The following is a 20,018-nucleotide window of genomic DNA, read 5'->3' as shown; positions in this document are numbered from 1 at the left end:
TGCCATCTCTTGAGTCCTGGTTTCATGTCTAATGCCTCTCCATCATTTGCATTAGTGTCAGTCAAAATGAATCACCTGGATTTCCTGGTGTAGTGAATCTACAGATTCTTAGTGAGGATTATTTGAGGAGGAGGCTAAAAAATATGAAGTCAGGGAAGGGCAGTATGCTGTGTCAGGAAAAAAAATAACGAATACTTAGCCAGTTGGTACTCATCTGATTAAACTGCTGGATTTTTCTAAAGTGGAAAGTGTGTAGTAGAAACCAAAAGATGAGCCAGGAGGCAGAGACACTTAGCCGCAATGGCAGATCTTACTGGAGTTGACACTATGGTATATGCTTGCAGTCAGTGAGACACATCAGGTGATGTGAAAGAAAGCTTTCTTTCCTCACATGTTAGAGGAGAGTTGTCAGATCAGGCTTATTTGCATCTTGAATTTGATGACAATATACATAGCAGCACATACTAAACATGATTTGCCAGAGGCCACACATGGAATTTACATTTTGGATGTGGAGGTGGTTATTACATTAGATGCCAGTTTTAGACTTAATCCAGTCCCGATAATGAGTCACTTTGGTATAGACTCCAGGCTTGTTTTCTTTTCCACAGTCCATTCCCCAGCTTACTATTCCGATAAGATACCAGATGTTTCCATCACGTGCTATAACCAGAGGTCCCCCAGAATCACCCTGGCAAGTGGGAAGGGAAAAAAAGATCAATGTGATAAATAAAGGGGTGTCAGAAATACAAGTTAATCAGCATCTGGATGTCTAGTAAATTAATATTTATGTTGAAATATGAAAAACAAATTCTCTTTTTACTCACCATTAATTTAATAGTTGAGATTCTTATTATCTGTTATCTGATTATCTCTGTTTACCTCTATTAATGTCTCTTTCTGGAAGGTAGTGTGACTAAAGTTAAGGTTTCAGTTTTATCCTTGTATAGTTTTTAGTTTTGCTTGGTCTCAGCAGACAGCACAAATTGAACCTAGGTCTAAGCATCCATTTCTTACATAAATGTGACCTCAAGTGTCACTTCTGCCATGAAGCCTCTCCTAAATCTGCTAGGTAGGAATAATCTCATGCTTTGAATCTGGAATCCCCACCTTGTTCCACCAGTTGATAGGAAGGTGTCTGAGGCACTGTATCACTGTGTAGCAATAGATTTGAGAGGAGAAAGATAGGCAAAGGACATTCCAAATGAATGTGCATCATTGATTACACACAGGGTTTTGCTCCCAAGTGGACTGGCTTGAGTGTAGGAATCAAGAAGACTTCCTTGATATAGTTAAGTCTTTCACAAATGATTTTTAATTTTATCTTTTAGCAATGAGTCTATTCACTTAAAAGAAATATTATATGGAAACCCCTTCCAGATGTTTCTGTTAAATAAGAGAGATGATTCTGTTTGAAGTAGGCAGGGTTCTTAGAGTCTTGTGCCTTTAAACTCTCTTCCCATCACGTACTTCTTAGTACACTCTCTGTGCCCAGTGGACAGAGAGTAAGAGCTCTGGTCTACCAAAAGCAATTGTCCTGAGCTTCTTTCTCAAAGTCCTAAATCCTAATTTATGTTCTTAGTATACTAGAGGTGAAGGAAGCAGGGGAACATGGACCAACAGAATGATGACATCTGCTCTCTTATGGAATAAGCTCAGATACAAGTCTCTATTCAACAGATTCCCTTTTTTTGTGGAGCTGAGTCTATTTCAAACATAGAATTGCTAAACCGTCAGATTCAGTTTCAAATGCTACAGGTAGAAGGTTTAATTATTTATTTTCAGTACTTGAAATAGCCATACTTTACAATGTATTGTCTTTAAATGCTTAATGATTAAAATTAATGCTCTGTAAGGTTGAGGGAAATGCAATTTATTTAATTAGTACGTGATTTGTGAGGTAACACTTTGAAATGAATGTACAGATATTTTCTCTCCTAGGTAGTATAATTCTATGTGATGTACACTGTTTAAGTTCAAAGGTTCAAGCACTGGTGTGATGATGCTCTACTGGCCGTGGAGATATCTGCAGGTCCCAGGCCACAGCGCCTTGCAATTAGAGGGATTAGATACCTAACTACAGAGTCTGACTATGGCTTGAAGCAGTGATTGTCTCTGGTTTGGTTTCTATTGTCTACAGGAAGTCCATTTCTTTAATCAGAGCCCACCAGTTTGCAGCTGGTGATTATTCTTTACACATGGCTCTAGGCTTCCCTGGTGTCTCAAATGGTAAAGAATCCACCTGCAATGCGGGACACCTGGGTTCAATGCCTGCATTGGGAAGATCCCCTGGAGGAGGGCACAGCAACCCACTCCAATGGTTTGGCCTTGAGAGTCCCCACAGACAGAGGAGTCTGGTGGGTTACAGTCTATGGGGGTGCAAAGAGTTGGACATGTCTGAGTGAATAAGCACAACACCAGACAATAGTAAATGAGAACTATTTCTTATGGCTATTCTTTTCCCTGTAGCTTTTCAAAAAAATTTTGTCATGCTTGTTTTTTAGTATATGTGCTGCTGAAGTGAGCTGTCATGCCTGTTTTTTAAAATTTTATTCAACTTTTTCTTATTTCAATTTTATATAGGAGTATAGTTGATCGACAATGTTGTGTTAATTTCAGATGTACAAGAAAGTGATTCCATTATGCATATACATGTATCTATGCTTTTTCAAATTCTTTTCCTATTTAGATTATTACAGAATATTGAGCAGAGTCCCCTGTGCTATATGGTAGGTCCTTGTTGGTTATCCATTTTAAATGTAACCCTGTATACTCTGCTATTTTCTCTCCTCCACAAATTTAATTTCATAGAGTCACATAAAGTGACATTAGTCTATGTTCAGTCAAGTCATCTCTAGTAACAGATTCATTTTGTAGATTTGAAAGTGTTCTTACTTCACAGGCATCTAGTTTTCCTTTCAAGAATCCAGCACATATCATTCCTGATGATACAGCTCCACCATATACATGAACTTGATTACATATATCATTACTTATGATCTCTACTTCAACTTCTCTCAGAGTATTGGGAAAGGGACCTAAAGAGAAAAAGATAAACAGATGAAGAATTTCCATATTATTGCTTATGATAGTTAATTGTTGTTTCTTGCAAATGATGAACCAGTGAGAAAACATTTTTCTAGAGATAATATCACTCTGGACTCGATGACAAGTGTTCAGATTCAAGTTTTATTTCTAGGGTATCTCCTATGTGCTAGGTACCATGCTTGGTACATTGACTCCTACTATCTTATTTTATCCTAGCTACTGTCGTCACTCATTGGAAAAGACCCTGATGCTGGGAGGGATTGGGGGCAGGAGGAGAAGGGGACGACAGAGGATGAGATGGTTGGATGGCATCACTGACTCAATGGGCATGAGTTTGAGTAAACTCTGGGAGTTGGTGATGGACAGGGAGGCCTGGCATGCTGCGATTCATGGGGTCGCAAAGAGTTGGACACGACTGAGGGACTGAACTGAACTGAATTGAACCGTCATCAAAGATAGACGTGAGTATTTTTTTTTCAGATGAGGAAACCAAAGCTCACCTGGTTTTGAGTCTTAGCCGTGATCACATAGTTACATGAAGGATAACATTAGATTTAAACCCAGGGGATTCCTCACCACCTGGGATAATCTGTGACAGTTTACCTTACCTTATCTGAAAATCTGCCTCATCACTTGACAAAGCACATCTCAGAGATATTGCAAGTTTGGTTCCAGACCACCACACTGAAGCTAATATCTCAATGCAGCCAGTCATACAAATATTTTTATTTTCCAGTACATATGAAAAGTATGTTTACACTATATATAGTAAGTGTGCAATAGCATTATGTCTAAATATATATAAATGTATGTGTATATATATACATGTTAATTAAAAAAATCTTATTGCTGGAAAATATTAACTGCTACCTCATAAAGACTCAGATAAAAGCTATACTTTGAACAAGGGCACAAACAAGACTGTAATGCCATTATAAGAGTCTATATTGTTGCTTGTATTTTACTCTTGTCTGAGTCTTTTGCAACCCCATGTACTAGAGCCCACCAGGTTTCTCTGTCCATCAGATTTTCTAGGCAAGAATACAGGAATAGGTTGCCATTTCCTTCTCCAGGGGATATTCCCAACCCAGGGGTGGAACTTGTATCTCCTGCATTGGTAGGCAAATTCTTTACCATTGAGCCCTCAGAGAAGCCCATGAGTCAGAAATTCAAGAGCAGATTAAATTATATGTAATAAATCCAACCAAGAGACGTGAGAACTGGAAATTCAAATCAGGCTCTAAAGTTCTATCTTTGCAGCTTATTGTATATTATTAAGTGTAGTAAAATGTCTGTCAAAATTTATAAAGTCTCAGGCTCAAAAACTCTTTCATAGATACATGGATACAAAGGGCTCCTTTAATGTTTAGCATCAAGAACACCATTCAAATTGCTTGCTTAAGGTATTTCTGTTTAACTGTATTTCTGTACATTACAGAAAGCTTGTCATTATTACTGCTCACAAATTACATACTTTAAGAATCATCAACCATAACAGTGTCTGTGTACAAAAGGCAACAAAAGAAAGAAAAGCATTATATGGAAAGTTGTTGTTGTTTAGTCAGTAAGTTGTGTCTGACTCTTCTGAGACCCCATGGACTGTAGCCTGCTAGGCTCCTCTGTCCATGGGGTTTCTCAGGCAAGAATATTGGAGTAGGTTGCCATTTTTTTTTTTTTTAAAGGAAAGCTATAGCTACATAGATTCCAAAATATCCCATAAAGAAGATAATACATACAGGTACTGTTTAATAGTAGTTTTCATAACTTAGTTTAGTCACTCAGTCATGTCCAACTCTTTGTGACCCCATGGACTGCAGCATGCCAGGCTTCCCTGTCCATCACCGAGGGTTTATATCTTGTTTCTGCCATATTTTTCATGTGACATCTTGATTACATCTATTTTATATATTTTGATTTTGTATCTTATATCTCTTCCAATGGGGGGAGAAGATCCTCTGGAGGAGGGAATGGCAACCCACTTCAGTATTCTTGCCTGGAGAATCCCATGGACAGAGGAGCCTGGCAGGCTAGGGTACAGAGGGTCACAAAGAGTTGGACATGACTGAAGCGACTTAGCATGCATGCATGCATTCCAGTGGAGGATGAGTTTTCTTTTTTCACTTGTTCATTTTTACTGAGATACTCACCATTTGCTTTTAGAGCTCCCCATCCAGTGACAAACACTTTGCTCTTAGGCAAGGCTTCAAAAGTAGCATCCGGGAGACAGACTCTGTGCACCTCATCCGAAAATATGACAGGGGTGGAGAGCTTCACCACAGCGATGTCATCGTCATGCTTATGGGCAGCATAGTCTTCATGAATGACAACCGACTGCACCTCTTGTCTCATCAGTGGGGGGCTTAGAGTTGTTCCAAAGCTAACCGTCCAGCGTCTGGGGTTTTTGTAGCTGATCACAGATTAAAAGGATTATGGTTGGTTTAGATCATTTCTGATCAGAAGTTGCCCAGGACTTTGAATGAGCATGGACATAACGGTGAGGAAGGTCAAATTGTTTAAAGTGGTAGTTGCTTGGGATCCTCCCACTTTCTTTATTTGTGGCTTCTCCCTGGGACTCTTTTGTTTCATTTTGCTGATAAATCTTCCCCATTCTAAAATAGCTTATAATTACTCTCCTTGAAGGAAAGTTTGTATTTTTTTTAAAGGAAACTTATTGTCGCCAGTTTTGGTTGTAAAAGTAATTCAGATTAGTTGATGAGTATACAAGTAAATAAAAATTAGACATATATACCCACATGTACACACACATAAGTACTCATATCTGTATATATAAATGTATGCATATCCACGGAGAGAGAAAAGAGAGAGGGAAAGAGAGGTGGAGCCACTTTTATATTGTTTTCACATCTTTCCTTTTCAGTAAACATTCTATCCAGAATATTTTCCCATTTTATATGAATTTCAATAGGTTTATTGTATCTCTTTAGTACTCCCAAGTGTTTTACATGTTAAGTCACCAAAAAGCATACAAATAGTAAAAGCACAGCACCAGATATTCATGTGGGAAAATCAGATGTAAGTTTGAGGGTTGGGATACTATTATCTGAGTTTTATTTTAAGAAATGCACAGTATATTTCAGGAAAACTGGTGTGTGTGTGTATGTGTTTAACTTTTGGTGATGTTAACTTGTTTTTAAGTTGAGGTTGTTGGAGAATCTATATTCAGTTGGAATTGAAAATATTCTAATTTTTTCCTGTTCTTCAGTAATTGTTACTTCTTCTAAGTCTGCTGGACAATTCTGTATACCATTTTAGGGTCTAGGACCAATGAAAATGGGATAACAGTTACAGGATGTGAAGGTGAGGAGATGAAATTGGTGTTCTCTGTTATATATGGAGGGGCTGGCACAGGTGAGGACTTACGATTCAAAGCAATGAGCAGCAGTCAGGAGCCACACCTCACTAATCAATGTGGCTCCACAGAAATGGATGCCGTCAACCTGCAGGCTGGCTTGCCAAGGCCAATCAGCTTTCTTTGCAACACTACCATCGGCAATTCTTTCCATGGATGGGAACTCCCTCCCTAAACCGCAACCTGTCAGAGGGAATTAGACGGTTATTTCCAGAGTTATAAATGTGTGTGAATATGCTTGGCACATTAACATGGAAATATAACCTTGCCTTACCTTAAAAATTAATCAAAACTGCATGACAGAATAATAATTATTCACACTGAAAAAAGGATTAACTTAAAAAAATATTTGATGCCTCTTACAGCAATTTCACTTTAAATTTTTTTTTCATATTTTCTGAATCACATTTTTATAGGCAGACGTTTAAAAAAAAAAAAAGAAGTTTACCTGAGTGATTTTTGACAATTTTGAGTGTGAAATTTACAGCACTTAAAGCAGAAGAATACCATTTTTACTCTTCTAAAATACTTCTCTAATGTTACAAAAAATCATTACAGTACAACAGTATAAATGTCAAAGTTCACATATTAAAGTTAGTGGATGTCATTAAATTCTAAGCAAAATCGTTTGCTTTAACAAAATGAGCCAAATAAAATCAAATAAGATAAAATGAAAAGGGATTGTAAAAAAGAGACGTCATCAGCAAAACTTTCTTTGTGGTAGAGCAAGTATGTCCATATAGACATTTCCAATTATTAATGGTAAATTTTTTCCCCTTGGGGAGAGTTAAATTATGTATCCATTAAAAGTTGTTATATACTTCTGGGAAAAAGTTTATATGGGAATAGTGATATTCCAAAAGGGTTTTGGGTTCTATTATTTGATTTATATGGGTTTCCTAGGTGGCTCAGTGGTTAAGAATCTGCCTACCAATACAGCAGATGTGGGTTAGATCCCTGGGTGGGGAAGATACTCTGGAGGAGGAAATGGCAATCCACTTCAATATTGTTGCCTGGAAAATCTCATGGACAGAGGAAACTGGTGCTACAGTCCATGGGGTCATAGAGTCAGACATGACTGAGCACACATGCAAGCATCTGATTTATATACATCTCAATAATAACGTTGAACTTACAGCTGTTCAGGATGTGCTCTGCTTGTACATTATTCATATCTGTGGGAAAAAAAAAGGTGATTGGTCAGCAGTGGAACGTTTTAAATACTCTTTCTACACGACATGAATGTTTCTATTTTGGAGGAATTGAAGAGTCAATAAATTCTTAATTTAAATAAAATTCTACAATATGTAGAGGCCCAGACATAGATTAAACTCTTCTTCTGACTATATGTGACCTCTGGGAAAATCCTGTTCATAATCATTGGCATGGGGAATGAAGTTGTTTGCCATGAAGTGTGACTATATCTAATTAATTAATCCCACATCAATTTATTAAAATATAAGTTAAATAGAAGAGGGTGTAGGTAGATATCACTACACACCTATCAGGAAGGCTAAAATGAAAAATAGTGATAACACCAAATTTTGGCAAAGATGTAGAGAAACTGGGTAACTCATATAATAGGAAATGCAAAATGGTACAGCCACTCTTAGAAATAGTTTGGTAGTTCCTTTCAAAACTAAAAATGCTTTTATCAACTACAGTTGTACTTTTGACATTTATCCCAAAGAATGAAGACATTTTCATGAAGAAACTTGGACATGAATGTTTATAGCAGCTTCATTGTAGTAGCCAAAAACTTGAAACTGTTCAAATGCTCTTCAGCAGATGAGTGGTTAAACAAACCTGAATGCTATGAAAACTGCCTAGCAATAACAAGGAACAAACTATTGATACAATGAGATGGATGAACCTCAAGCAAAATATGCTGAACAAAAGTGGTCAATCTCAAAAGGATACCAAGTATATAATTCTATTTATGTGAAATCTCTAAAATAATGTAATTACAGAGATGAAAAATGGATTAGTGGTAGTTGGGCTAGGTATAGATAGAAGAAATAGGTGTCGCTTTAAAGAAGTAACACTAGAGAGCCTTGACATTGTACAGTTGAATATATTGATTCTGGTGGTAGTTATATAATATGTGATAAAATTGCCTAGAGCTATACATACAAATCCACACACAAATTAGTTCATATATTATTGTGGAATCTGAATAAATTCTGTGGGTTGTATCCATTTGAATTTCTTGGTTTTAATGTACTGCATTAAGGAAGGCTGGGGGAAGGGTACAAGTGCATGAGATTTCTCTATAAATTTCTTTGCAACCTCAAGTAAATCTATAATTATTTCAAAATAATATTTTAAAAGCCTATCAAACATGCTGATAGAAAGTCTAAATTATCTTTCTCTTTTTTTCTATAGAAAATAATATAAAAACTTTGATGTTTGAAGAGTATACAGCAAAAAAAAAAAAAAAAGGTAAGGGAAAAATAGTAAGATATTACAGAGAAAAATGAAGTAACTAACAAATAAAAAAAAGGGTGTTTTTAAACAGCCCAGCAAATAATGGGCTGAACCCTAAAAAGACATTTCTCCAAAGACATACAGATGGCCAATAAACACATGAAAAGATTTTTAACATTACTTATTATTAGAGAAATGGAAATCAAAACTACAATGAGGTATCATCTCCCACCAGTCAGAATGACCATCACCAAAAAAGTCTATAAACAATTAATGCTGTAGAGCATGTGGGAAAAAGGAAACTCTTGCATTGTTGGTGGTAATATAAATTAATATAGCCACCTTGGAGAACAGTATGGACATTCCTTAAAAAAAAACTAGGAATAAAACTACCATATGACCCAGCAATTCCAGTGCTGGGCATATACCCTGAGAAAACTAAAATTTTAAAAGACTTATATACCCCCAATATTTGGGGCTTCCCAGTGTCTCTGGTAAAGAATCTGCCTGCAGTGCAGGAGCTGCAGGTTCAATCCCTGGGTCAGGAAGATCCCCTGGAGAAGGGAAGGACAACCCACTCCAGTATTCCTGCCTGGAGAATTCAGTGGACAGCGGAGGCTGGTGAGATACAGTCCATAGGGCACGAAGAGTCCGTCACTGCTGAAGCAACTTAGCACACATGCACGCATGCATCCCCGATGTTCACTGCTGCGCTATTTATAATAGCCAGGGTATGGACACAGCCTAGATGTCCATCAACAGACGGATGGATAAAGAAGTTGCGATGCACATATACAAGGGAGTATTACTCAGCCAGGAATGAAGGAATGAATTTGAATCAGTTGAACTGATGTGGATGAACATAGAGCCTGTTATACAGAGTGAAGTAAGTCAGAAAGAGAAAGGCATATATCATACATTAATGCATATATATGGAATCTAGAAAAGTGATTCTGATGAACCTATTTGCAGGGCAGGAAGAGAGACTCAGACATAGAGAACAGCTTGTAGACACAGTAAGGGAAGGAGAGGGTGGGACAAATCGAAAGAGTAGCATGGAAACATATACATTATCATATGTAAAATAGATAGCTAGTGGGAAGTTGTGTAGCACGAGGAGCTCAGCCTGGTGCTCTGTGACAACCTAGAGGGATGGGATACAGTGAGGGGTGGGGGTGGGGTTCAGGAGAGAGGGAACATGTGTATATTTATGGCTGATTCATGTTGTTACATGGCAGAAATAAACAGCATTGCAAAGCAATTATCCTCCAATTTAAATTGATTTTTAAAAAGCATTCTTTTTTCTGAATTACAGGATATTTAGAGAGTTAATCAGCTTTTTAGAATTTTTGATTTGTTGTCACTCCTTTCCTATTCTAACTAAATATTCATTACCCAAAACAAAACTTAGTTGAAAGCTAAACTCAAAGCTTCTTCTTGAGCTTTATCATAATCCTGTAAAAATTACCTTTAAAAGACTAAGCTTAGCAGATTTCTGCTGGACTCAAGATATTCTCAGAAAGCTCTTTCAATATTTGCGTTTTGGAGCCATTTGTGTCTTTAATTTCCAAGCTCTCTTTTTTTTTAAAAGACACGTTAATCAATTCTCCAACTTCTCAGGATCAACATTGTTAAAGATATCAGAGAAAGTCCATTTAATAACACATTACATTAATTTGCTTGTTCTTGTACTTTTCAAAATTTTTGCATTTTCCTAAAGAATAAGTTTCACTTACTGTTTTCATTTTGCGAAACAGGAATTGAGACACAGAGGTCCCACAATTTATCGAAGGCTACAACTGTTATTGCTAGGACATAGGTCTTCTGGTTTCTAAGTCTTGGTTTCTTTTCACTACCACCTGCAGTCCTTCTTAGTATGTATCCCATGCATTTTCTCTTTATATTATATGTATTTAAATGAGTTATCTTACCCTATAAAACTGCAACTTTTGGTTTTTAAAGTTTATATATACAACCTCTTACTTTCTAAAGCATAGTTGCAAAGCTCTTAAGTGAGAAAAGGAAGGATTCCAGGTTCCTCAGTGTTCCGTGGTATCTGTTAATGTTAAAACACTACTTTTGTTTCATGCTCACTTTTGATACTATGAATTATTTTACAAAGTTAAAGACACAGTGTTTTGCAAATACCCTGTTCCTGTCCTGTGCTGAGTTCTGTGCTAATCTTGGGAAGGTGATTATGTCTGCAGAAGACACATTTCCTGTGTTCAAGGACTTACCACTCTTTTGCAGAGAAGTAAATTAAAAAAAATAATATATGGATTAATTTTCAAGCACCCTGATAAGGACAGAAGTGTCTCAGGATAAATTATGAATTTTAGGAGACCTTCCCATGGGGATGAGGAATGTCCTAATAGTAACTTGACAAACCTAGACAGCATATTAAAAAGGAGAGACATCACTTTGCCAACAAAGGTCCATAGAGTCAAAGCTACGGTTTTCCGGTAGTCACGTACAGATATGAGAGTTGGAACATAAAGAAGGCTGAGCACCAAAGAATTGATCCTTTTGAATTGTGGTGCTGGAGAAGACTCTTGAGATCCCTTGGACAGCAAGGAGGTCAAACCAGTCAATCCTAAGGGAAATCAATCCTGAATATTCACTGAAAGGACTGGTGCTAAAGCTGCAACTCCAATATTTTGGCCACCTGATGTGAAGAGCCAGCTCATTGGAAAAGACCTTGATGCTGGGAAAGATTAAGGGCAGGAGGACAAGCATGCAGCAGAGTATTAGATGGTTGGATGGCATCACAGACTCAATGGATAAGGATTTGAATAAACTCTGGAAAATTGTGAAGGCCAGGGAAGACTGGCATGCTGCAGTTCATGGGGTCACAGAGAGCTGGACAAGACTTAGCAACTGAACAACAACAACAATGCTTAATTAGTTCAAACAATTCCACTATAATCTTTTTTAAAGAGTAAGAAATACTTCTATATTTGGATTATCATATTATCCTTGTTTTACAATTGTGTCCATGCTAACCAAAGGAAGTGTTGATTGTGTGGAGATTTGTTTATTATCAAGTAATTAAGAGACATAAATAAAAGTGATTTAATTTTATGGTTAAAAAAAGATTTCTCTGTAGAAGGAAAGACTGTTAAAATGATAAACTGTAACAAAGAAAGAAAAATGGTATTTCTTGCCTTTAAGATAGGGCAGTGAAGTATCTATCTTCAAGAAGCTTTCATTTAATTTCAACTTCTGATGCAAAATGCTATCAGCTTCTCTTTTTATTGTGTCTGCATTGTTAGAGGTAAACTGAAATTTGAGCAATACATTTACTTTCAAACCATTATTACTTGGCCTGAAAAACAAAAATATCAGAATAAATGAGTGAGGAAGTAGCATAGTAGTTACTATTTTATAACTTATTACATAAATATAGTTATATCTTCAAGAAAATACAACATAAATATTTTATACTCTTCATTGTCATGGATGTTTTTCCTTTCTGCATCATATAGGTGTTAATACCTGAATTACTCCTAGTTTGTAAAACTTGATCATATTTAGGGAGGGGAGAGTATCTGAAAATGGTAAAATCTTTTTTTTCTGGACAAATAAAAGCACTTGTTAAATTCATCAACCTTGTATTTTATTCTTGACTTTAAAAAATTCATTATATTTGTTTATTGTTTAAAATGTAAGTAAAATTGAGAGGAGTTTTTAATGATTGTAAGAATCTTTAATTGAAATACAAAAATCTTTAAAAGGACAACCAGTAGAATATATTTTATCACTACCCAAGTTATAGCACTCTCTCCCTAAATATACTCTGTAAATGAGAAATAACAATTAAATGTAATAATATTAAATTATTTTTACTCTCAGTATATCTTAATTTTTTACATCATATTCAGAAAGCAAATAATTGAAGAAAAACTAAATAATACAAAGTTGCTTTTTCATCAAAGTAATTAGCTATAATTACCTAACATTGAAAACATGAGACTTGATGTAATGATGACTTAAACTGGATCTTTGAAATATCTCATCTATCTGAGAAAAGAAAAAAAAAAGTGTAGAACTTTGTTAAATATGAATTTTTCACATTTCAATATATTACAAAAATGCTTGTATAAAATGTACAGTGATTCAAATAGCATTTACTTCTAAGTTTGTTTACAGCTATGCCCAGAAATCTCATTTGGGCATACTCTTGTCATAAAGGTCATCTCTGTAACTGAATGTTGGTATTTGAATAAATTGTCACCTGGTCAAAGATGAATGATAAAAAGAGTCAAATGAAGTCACATATTTCAACAGCCAGTACAGAGACTGAATTTCATTGAAAACTTGCTATGAATGAACTTAACAACCACTATCATTAAAACATAATTATCATCCCCATGAGTGTGATTAAAAATAAGCTTTTTAGGCTTTGGTGAAAATTTATAGGCTGTGTTTTGAAACTGTGATAAGTGGGGGAGAGGAGGAAAATGTATATTTTGGGGAACACTTTTTAAAAATTAATATACTTATCAAGAAAAAGGCATCAAATCTTTACCTAGAATCATATAACAAAATGCTATATATTCTGCACCAATTTTTTCCCCCTAAGTATTTGTTTGGGATGTATTTTTGGAAAGGCACACCAATCCCACTCAGTTGCATCCTTCGACTCATTTCATCAGCTTCTGCTTTTGGTTGGGAAAGATCTAAAGAAGTATTCCTAAACCTGGCAAAGATCTGCCATCTTTGGTCAATGCTATACTCCATAGAAGCTGTGTATAAACTGAAGTCTTTCACTAGCTCAGTTAAAGAGCTAGTCTGTGTGTTTCTGTGGTATATTTTCGGGAATAAAATGTTCAGTATAAGTTGCCTAATGGGAAATGTATCAGGTCATGCACACAGTAGGTGCTTACTATATTGTATATGGTAATGTTTGTACCTAAGTTATGTCTCCAGATAAATCTAATATGTATTTTTGTGGGTGTATTTGACCTACCTATTTATCTCTTGGGCTTATGTTGTTCTGCATGTGGTACAATTATTCTTTGTCCAATGTATTGCTCCAATCTTCCTGAGATAGTTAGTTAGAGTCACCAGGATTAGCAAATAAAAATATAGTTAAGCTTTAATTTCACATAAACAATGATTTTTTAGTAGAAGCAGGAAATATATATTCATGAGAATCTGAAATTAAAATCTAACTGGGCATTCTTTGTTTTTCTAGCAACCAAAACATAACTGCAATTTTGTATGTTCTCAAATTGCCTCTTACTATAATTTAAACTCCTTCACAATAATATTGTCAGGGTAGGAATGATGGCAGAAAAGCTCAGCCTTACCTCATTACTGATTTTTTGTTTCAGGTCTGTCCTATTTTTTGAATGGTCCACTGAAAAATCAGGATTGTACTTAATACTAGGGATCCGGAAGGAAGTTTGGTAATAATGAACCTTCTGATCTGGAAGGGAAAACAAAAATGGATCGTTTGAGTTGTATAACTATCAGAAGGGATGATATGCAGAAAACTCCTGTAACTGACAAGTTGTTGAGAATTAAACACAACAGCTGTAGCCAACACGGCCTTTAACCCTTTATTAAGTTCACACATTCTCATGGTCACAAGGTTGTCAGTTGTATCCTGACACAATTACCATCTGTTAGTGGTAATTTATCAATTTAAGCTGTTAATTAAATAATAATAGTAGAATGTATTATATTCAAAAAGCTGACCTTAAAGTTAGAATTGCTACTAAAATAATATTTTGCTCTCAGTACGTTAAATATTATCAAACCATACAATAACATATGACTCTACTGAACCATTTGAGAGAAAATATTATATGAACAAAGTCAAATTTTAAATGCTAGAAGTAATTTTGCACATAAATTTTTACATTTCCCAATGTAGACAAATTTATGCAAATAAATATCGAATTATACAAAGTATGTATACTTCTATATAAACTATTATTGCAATGAAAATTACATCTTAAAATATTAGAAAAGGGTTTCTAAAATGTAAAGATTTTAAAATCAATTGTCTAGATCTTTAAATTTTCAAAATAATGCAATCAGATTCTTACCAAATACCAAAAAATAAACAGGGAGACCGATGATTACTGCTAGAAGCAACACAACAGCTGTAGTAATAAGGGCAATCTTCCATGGTTTCAATGAATGTGTTCTTCTACCCAGAATTGATGGCCTTTTGAGAAAGAGTTGTATGTTACAAACAAATAGAACTTAAACACTGGAATCTCAATTTCACATAACTTTGGTATAGAATATTTCTTTTCTGGATTTTATAGTTAGCCCTTACAGCACTTAGTAACATTTAAATATATTTTTCTATAAAAAATTAGAAAAAGTGCCATTGAAAGTCTCATTGGCATTTGACTCTACAGTTTGATTTTTAAAAGTCAGAATTGTACTATAGTTGACTACTGTTTCCTTTGTTTCTGGTTCACTATACTGCTGCTGCTGCTAAGTCGCTTCGGTTGGGTCCGACTCTGTGCGATCCCATAGACGGCAGCCCACCAGGCTCCCACCTCCCTGGGATTCTCCAGGCAAGAACACTGGAGTGGGTTATCATTTCCTTCTCCAATGCAGGAAAGTGAAAAGTGAAAGTGAAGTAGCTTAGTCCTGTCCGACTCTGCAACCCCATGGACTGCAACCTACCAGGCTCCTCCATCCATGGGATTTTCCAGGCAAGAGTACTGGAGTGGGTTGCCATTGCCTTCTCCATCACTATACTAGATGTTCTGAAATATTTTTGTTTTTGTAAATGAACTAGTACCTTATATTTGGTTTATGTGCCTCAAATCATATAAGCCTCAAAGAGTGAGGGCTTCTGGGACACTCCTCTAGTTCTAGCATGAACAGTCAGACTCAGAGAGATTACTAAATCCTCAAAGTTGGATATTGGAGGAATTGGCACTAGGACATGGGTTTTGGGACTCATTCACACTTCTTAGACCCATAATCCCTATTTATAAGACAAGTAATCTATAATGCTGGAGAAGGCAATGGCACCCCACTCCAACACTCTTGCCTGGAAAATCCCATGGATGGAGGAGCCTGGTAGGCTGCGGTCCATGGGATCGCGAAGAGTCAAGACACAACTGAGTGACTCCACTTTCACTTTTCACTTTAATGCATTGGAGAAGGAAATGGCAGCCCACTCCAGTGTTCTTGCCTGAAGAATCCCAGAGACAGTAGAGCCTGGTGGGCTGCCGTTTATGGGGTCACACAGAGTCGGACACAACTGAAGTGATTTAGCAGCAGCAGCAACAATCTATAATGCATACAAAGAGCATCTGAAATTGGACAGGGTGAAGAAAAGAAAACAGAATGGAACTATAAGGAAAAAATAATATGTGAACCAAAATGATATCATTAATATGATAAACAAATAAATAGTGATAGCTTGACATTTTGGACCAAGGAACTATGTGGTGTGAGAACCACTGGTGTTATGTAATAAACATCTATTTTATAAGATGATAAGATTTTAAACTTGTGACTTTTATAGGTGATGTTGCACAGAATAAGGACAGATTTATTTGAATAATCGATTTAAAGAAAAATATTAAGACAATAATATATTGAAGTATATTGAAAATATAATGGAAAGAATGAAAGTGGAATGCAAATGACTGGTATGTGGGAAAACTTTGTGGAAGTGGGAAAATGTGGCAAAGCCTGTCTCCATCCTAATGTCAGGGCCCAGAGTCCAAGGACTACTGAACAATGACAGAGTTGTGATGAACATGGATTGTCTGGGAGGATTTAGTCTATGGGAGAACTGAACAGGAACATCCTTTAGAAAGTTAAAGGTACCAATTCTTGTTCTGTTAAAAATTACACATGGAAAAGAAGAATAAGGAATTTTCTTCCCTGGAGTTAGTAGCTGGTGGCAAATAGGCCCCAGCTAAAATTTTAAAGATATTAACTGAGGTGTGCCTTTTGACATCAGTGATCTGGAAGGATTAGGGATGCTTGATGCTTTCGAACTGTGGTGCTGGAAAAGTCTCTTGAGAGTCCCTTGGACTGCAAAGAGATCAAACCAGTCAATCCTAAAGGAAATCAATCCTGGATATTCACTGGAAGGACTGGTGCTGAAGCTGAAGCTCCAAAATTTTGACCACCTGACGTGAAGAGCTGACTCACTGGAAAAGACCCTGGTGCTGGGAAAGACTGAGGGCAGGAAGAGGGTGTGGCGGAAAATAAGATGGTTAGATAGCATCACCGACTCAAGGTCATGCATTTGTGCAAACTCTAGGAGATAGTGGAGGACAGAGGAGGCTGGTGGGCTGCAGTCTATGGGGTTGTAAAGAGTTGGACAAGACTTAGTGACTGAAAAACAACAACAACAATGCATCTTTGTATCTGGGCAAGAAGACAGAGGCAGTTTCCCCACTCAGACCCATCGACCTGACCTCTTATAAGTATCTCAATTCAATTCAGTTCAGTTCAGTCACTCGTGTCTGACAGTAGCACCAAATCTGAGTTCTTCTGTGTTTCTGGAAGGATCTAATGTTAAAGTTACTCTGGCCTTCTACTCTTTGGTTGGTGGGAAGAGTATTACATCTGCAAACATTTGAAGTATCTATAAAAGAGCTGGGATCCTGCTTGGGCCCAGGCAAGTGCTGTTGAATGGATTCATCATGTTTATTAATAGAAGATCATGGGCAATCATGAACTCAGTTGAGATTTGCTGAGTTTCTTCTGTATGCCAGTTTCTGCTTGAGACTCAAAATTGAATAATATATAGGTTCCCATCTTCAAAGAATGTGTGATCTAGAAACATATTAAGTAACTACCATAATAGAAATGATAAATGTCATGATGGAATTATGCCTGGTACGCTATGGAAGCAGAGTGGATACATGGTTTTGCCTTAGAGAAGTTGTCTTGTGAACTGCTTCTTGAAGGCTGAGAAGGAAGAATTGACAAGAATGGATGTATCACAGGCAGAGGGGTAGTATAAATTAAGGTGACATGAGACAAGGACAAGAATGTCTCAAGAACATACTTGAGAAAATAGAGTTCATAAATGAGATGGAGGTGAAGTTAATGAGGAGAGAGCAATTAGTTAGCTTGGTAGATATTTATTGAGCAGTACTATGAATGGAAATGGCTACCCACTCCTGTATTCTTGCCTGGGAAATCCCATGGACTGAGTAGCCTGGAGGGCTATAGTCCATGGAGTTGCAAAGAGTCAGACATAAGTGAGTGACTAACACTTATTTACATATCTATGAAATGCAGGGGAACATAGAAAAGGATCTTCAATATTCCCTCTCAGGAACTTACAGTATTTTAGAGGAGGAGCATAGTGTAACACATTGTACCAGATTTGCAGAGCATTTCTAATAGAGTTTCAGAGAAGAACTAACCATTTCTCCTTGGAGGAAATAATGGCTGAAAAATAATGATACTTTTTAAAACTTGAAAATGCCAGATCCATCTTCTCATTCTTTCCCCCTATCAGATACAGAAAACCATTCATAAAGAGGGAGATTGTTTTGCAAAAAAATTCTCATCATCAAAATGATGTGGTTTCTTGTTGAACTGTTTGAACTCCAGAAAATCACTGTGACTTCCTTACGATTTTATGTAAGGGTCATAAGTGAAAAATGGTTTGAGTTCGTTTCCTTAACCATGCAGAAAGTGGAAGTGTTAGTTGCTCAGTTGTGTCTGATTCTTTGTGACCCTATGGACTGTAGCCTACCAGGCTCCTCTGTCCATGGAATTCTCTAGGCAAGAACACTGGAGTGGGTTGCCATTCTCTTCTCCAGGGAATCTTCCCAACCTAGGGTTCGAACCCGGGTTTCCCTCATTGTAGGCAGATTCTTTACTGTCTGAGTTACCAGGAAACTATGCTGACATGCTCTCAAATATTTATTAATATATGTTTTTGTTTTAAATAAAACAATGCTTTATTCCTGATTTATTTTAGTTCTAACCCAATTTTATCTTAAACACTGACTAATTTCAATGACTAATTTCAGTGGTTGTTTGATATTGGTAGAGATTATACCTCATAGGTTCTTGGTAGATATTTGTTTACTAAATAAAATATTGTGTTATTTTATTTAACCCTGAACTACTTACAACAGAAAAAGTATTTTTAGTAGAGAGTTTTGCTAGAGATGAATTACTTCAAACATGGCAGGAGGAAAAATCAGATTAAGCACTTATTTGGAATCAAGATACAATTGTACATTTTGTACTCAAAAATTGCTAATGGGTAGCTTTCTCCTCTTCCCTTCTTGGTTTCTCCTTCCCCCTAACCGTTCGGATACAAAGAATTTCATTTTGGTCAGACTGTTAAAATAAGATGACTAAACAGGTTCACTGTAGTTAGGAAAATCCAACCAGAGGGATCAGGTAGAGAGGGAGGTGGGAGTGGGGATCGGGATGGGGAATACATGCAAATCCATGGCTGATTCATGTAAATGTATGACAAAAACCGCTACAATATTGTAAAGTAATTAGCCTCCAACTAATAAAAATAAATGAAAAAAAAAAGAAAAGCCTTTGACATCCAAAAAAAAAAGAGAAAAATTTAAGTGACCTCACCTTTGAGGCATTCACATCAAAGTGAAGATGAGCAGTGACAAAAGCTATCCTTTCAGCAGGCTTTAGAAAGCCTTTCACAAAGAGTCAAAATATTTTTGAAAAGTGTCATCCTTTTAATCCCTCCTCTTGTTGTTGTTCAGTCATCCAGTCGTGTCCGATTCCTTGCGACCCCATGAACTGCAGTGCGCCAGGCCTCCCTGTCCCTCACCACCTCCCAGAGTTTTCCCAAGTTCATGTTCATTACATCGGTGATGCCGTCCAGCCATCTCATCCTTTGACGCTCTCTACTTTTGTTTAAATTCTGAGCGGGCTTATCATCCAGACTGGCTTCCCATGTGACACTAGTGGTAAAGAATCTGCTTACCAATTCAGGAGAGACAGGTTTGATCCCTGGGTCACGAAGATTCTCTGGAGGAGGAAATGGCAACCCACTCCAATGATCTTGCCTGGGAAATCCCATGGACAGAGGAGCCTGGTGGGCTATAGTCCATAGGGTTGCAAAGAGTCAGTTGTGACTTAGCATTCACAGACACATTATCCAGACTATCTCATGGGTAGGTATTCAACCAAACCTCAGAATAGAAAGAACTTATCCTTCTCTTTTCATTATCAATCA

At 36.7% G+C, this 20,018-nt stretch overlaps 1 protein-coding gene across 1 annotated transcript; it reads right to left on the bottom strand.

The window, feature by feature from the left end:
• Positions 1 to 529: 529 nt before the first annotated feature.
• On the bottom strand, positions 530 to 19,668 carry LOC136152754 (transmembrane protease serine 11G-like). The gene is made up of 10 exons (XM_065914132.1): positions 19,611 to 19,668; positions 14,902 to 15,060; positions 14,158 to 14,276; positions 12,798 to 12,865; positions 12,010 to 12,170; positions 7,555 to 7,593; positions 6,430 to 6,601; positions 5,196 to 5,455; positions 2,896 to 3,038; positions 530 to 691 (listed from the first exon to the last, which is right to left on the bottom strand). The coding sequence occupies exons 1-10, from the start codon at positions 19,666 to 19,668 to the stop codon at positions 530 to 532; spliced, it is 1,341 nt and encodes a 446-aa protein (XP_065770204.1).
• Between the last annotated feature and the right edge of the window lie 350 nt (positions 19,669 to 20,018).

The sequence above is a fragment of the Muntiacus reevesi genome, chromosome 22 (genome assembly GCF_963930625.1).
Source record: "Muntiacus reevesi chromosome 22, mMunRee1.1, whole genome shotgun sequence".
Lineage (NCBI taxonomy): Eukaryota > Metazoa > Chordata > Mammalia > Artiodactyla > Cervidae > Muntiacus > Muntiacus reevesi.
Note: the sequence above shows the minus strand (reverse complement) of the source record. Positions and strands in the feature narration are given on the sequence as shown.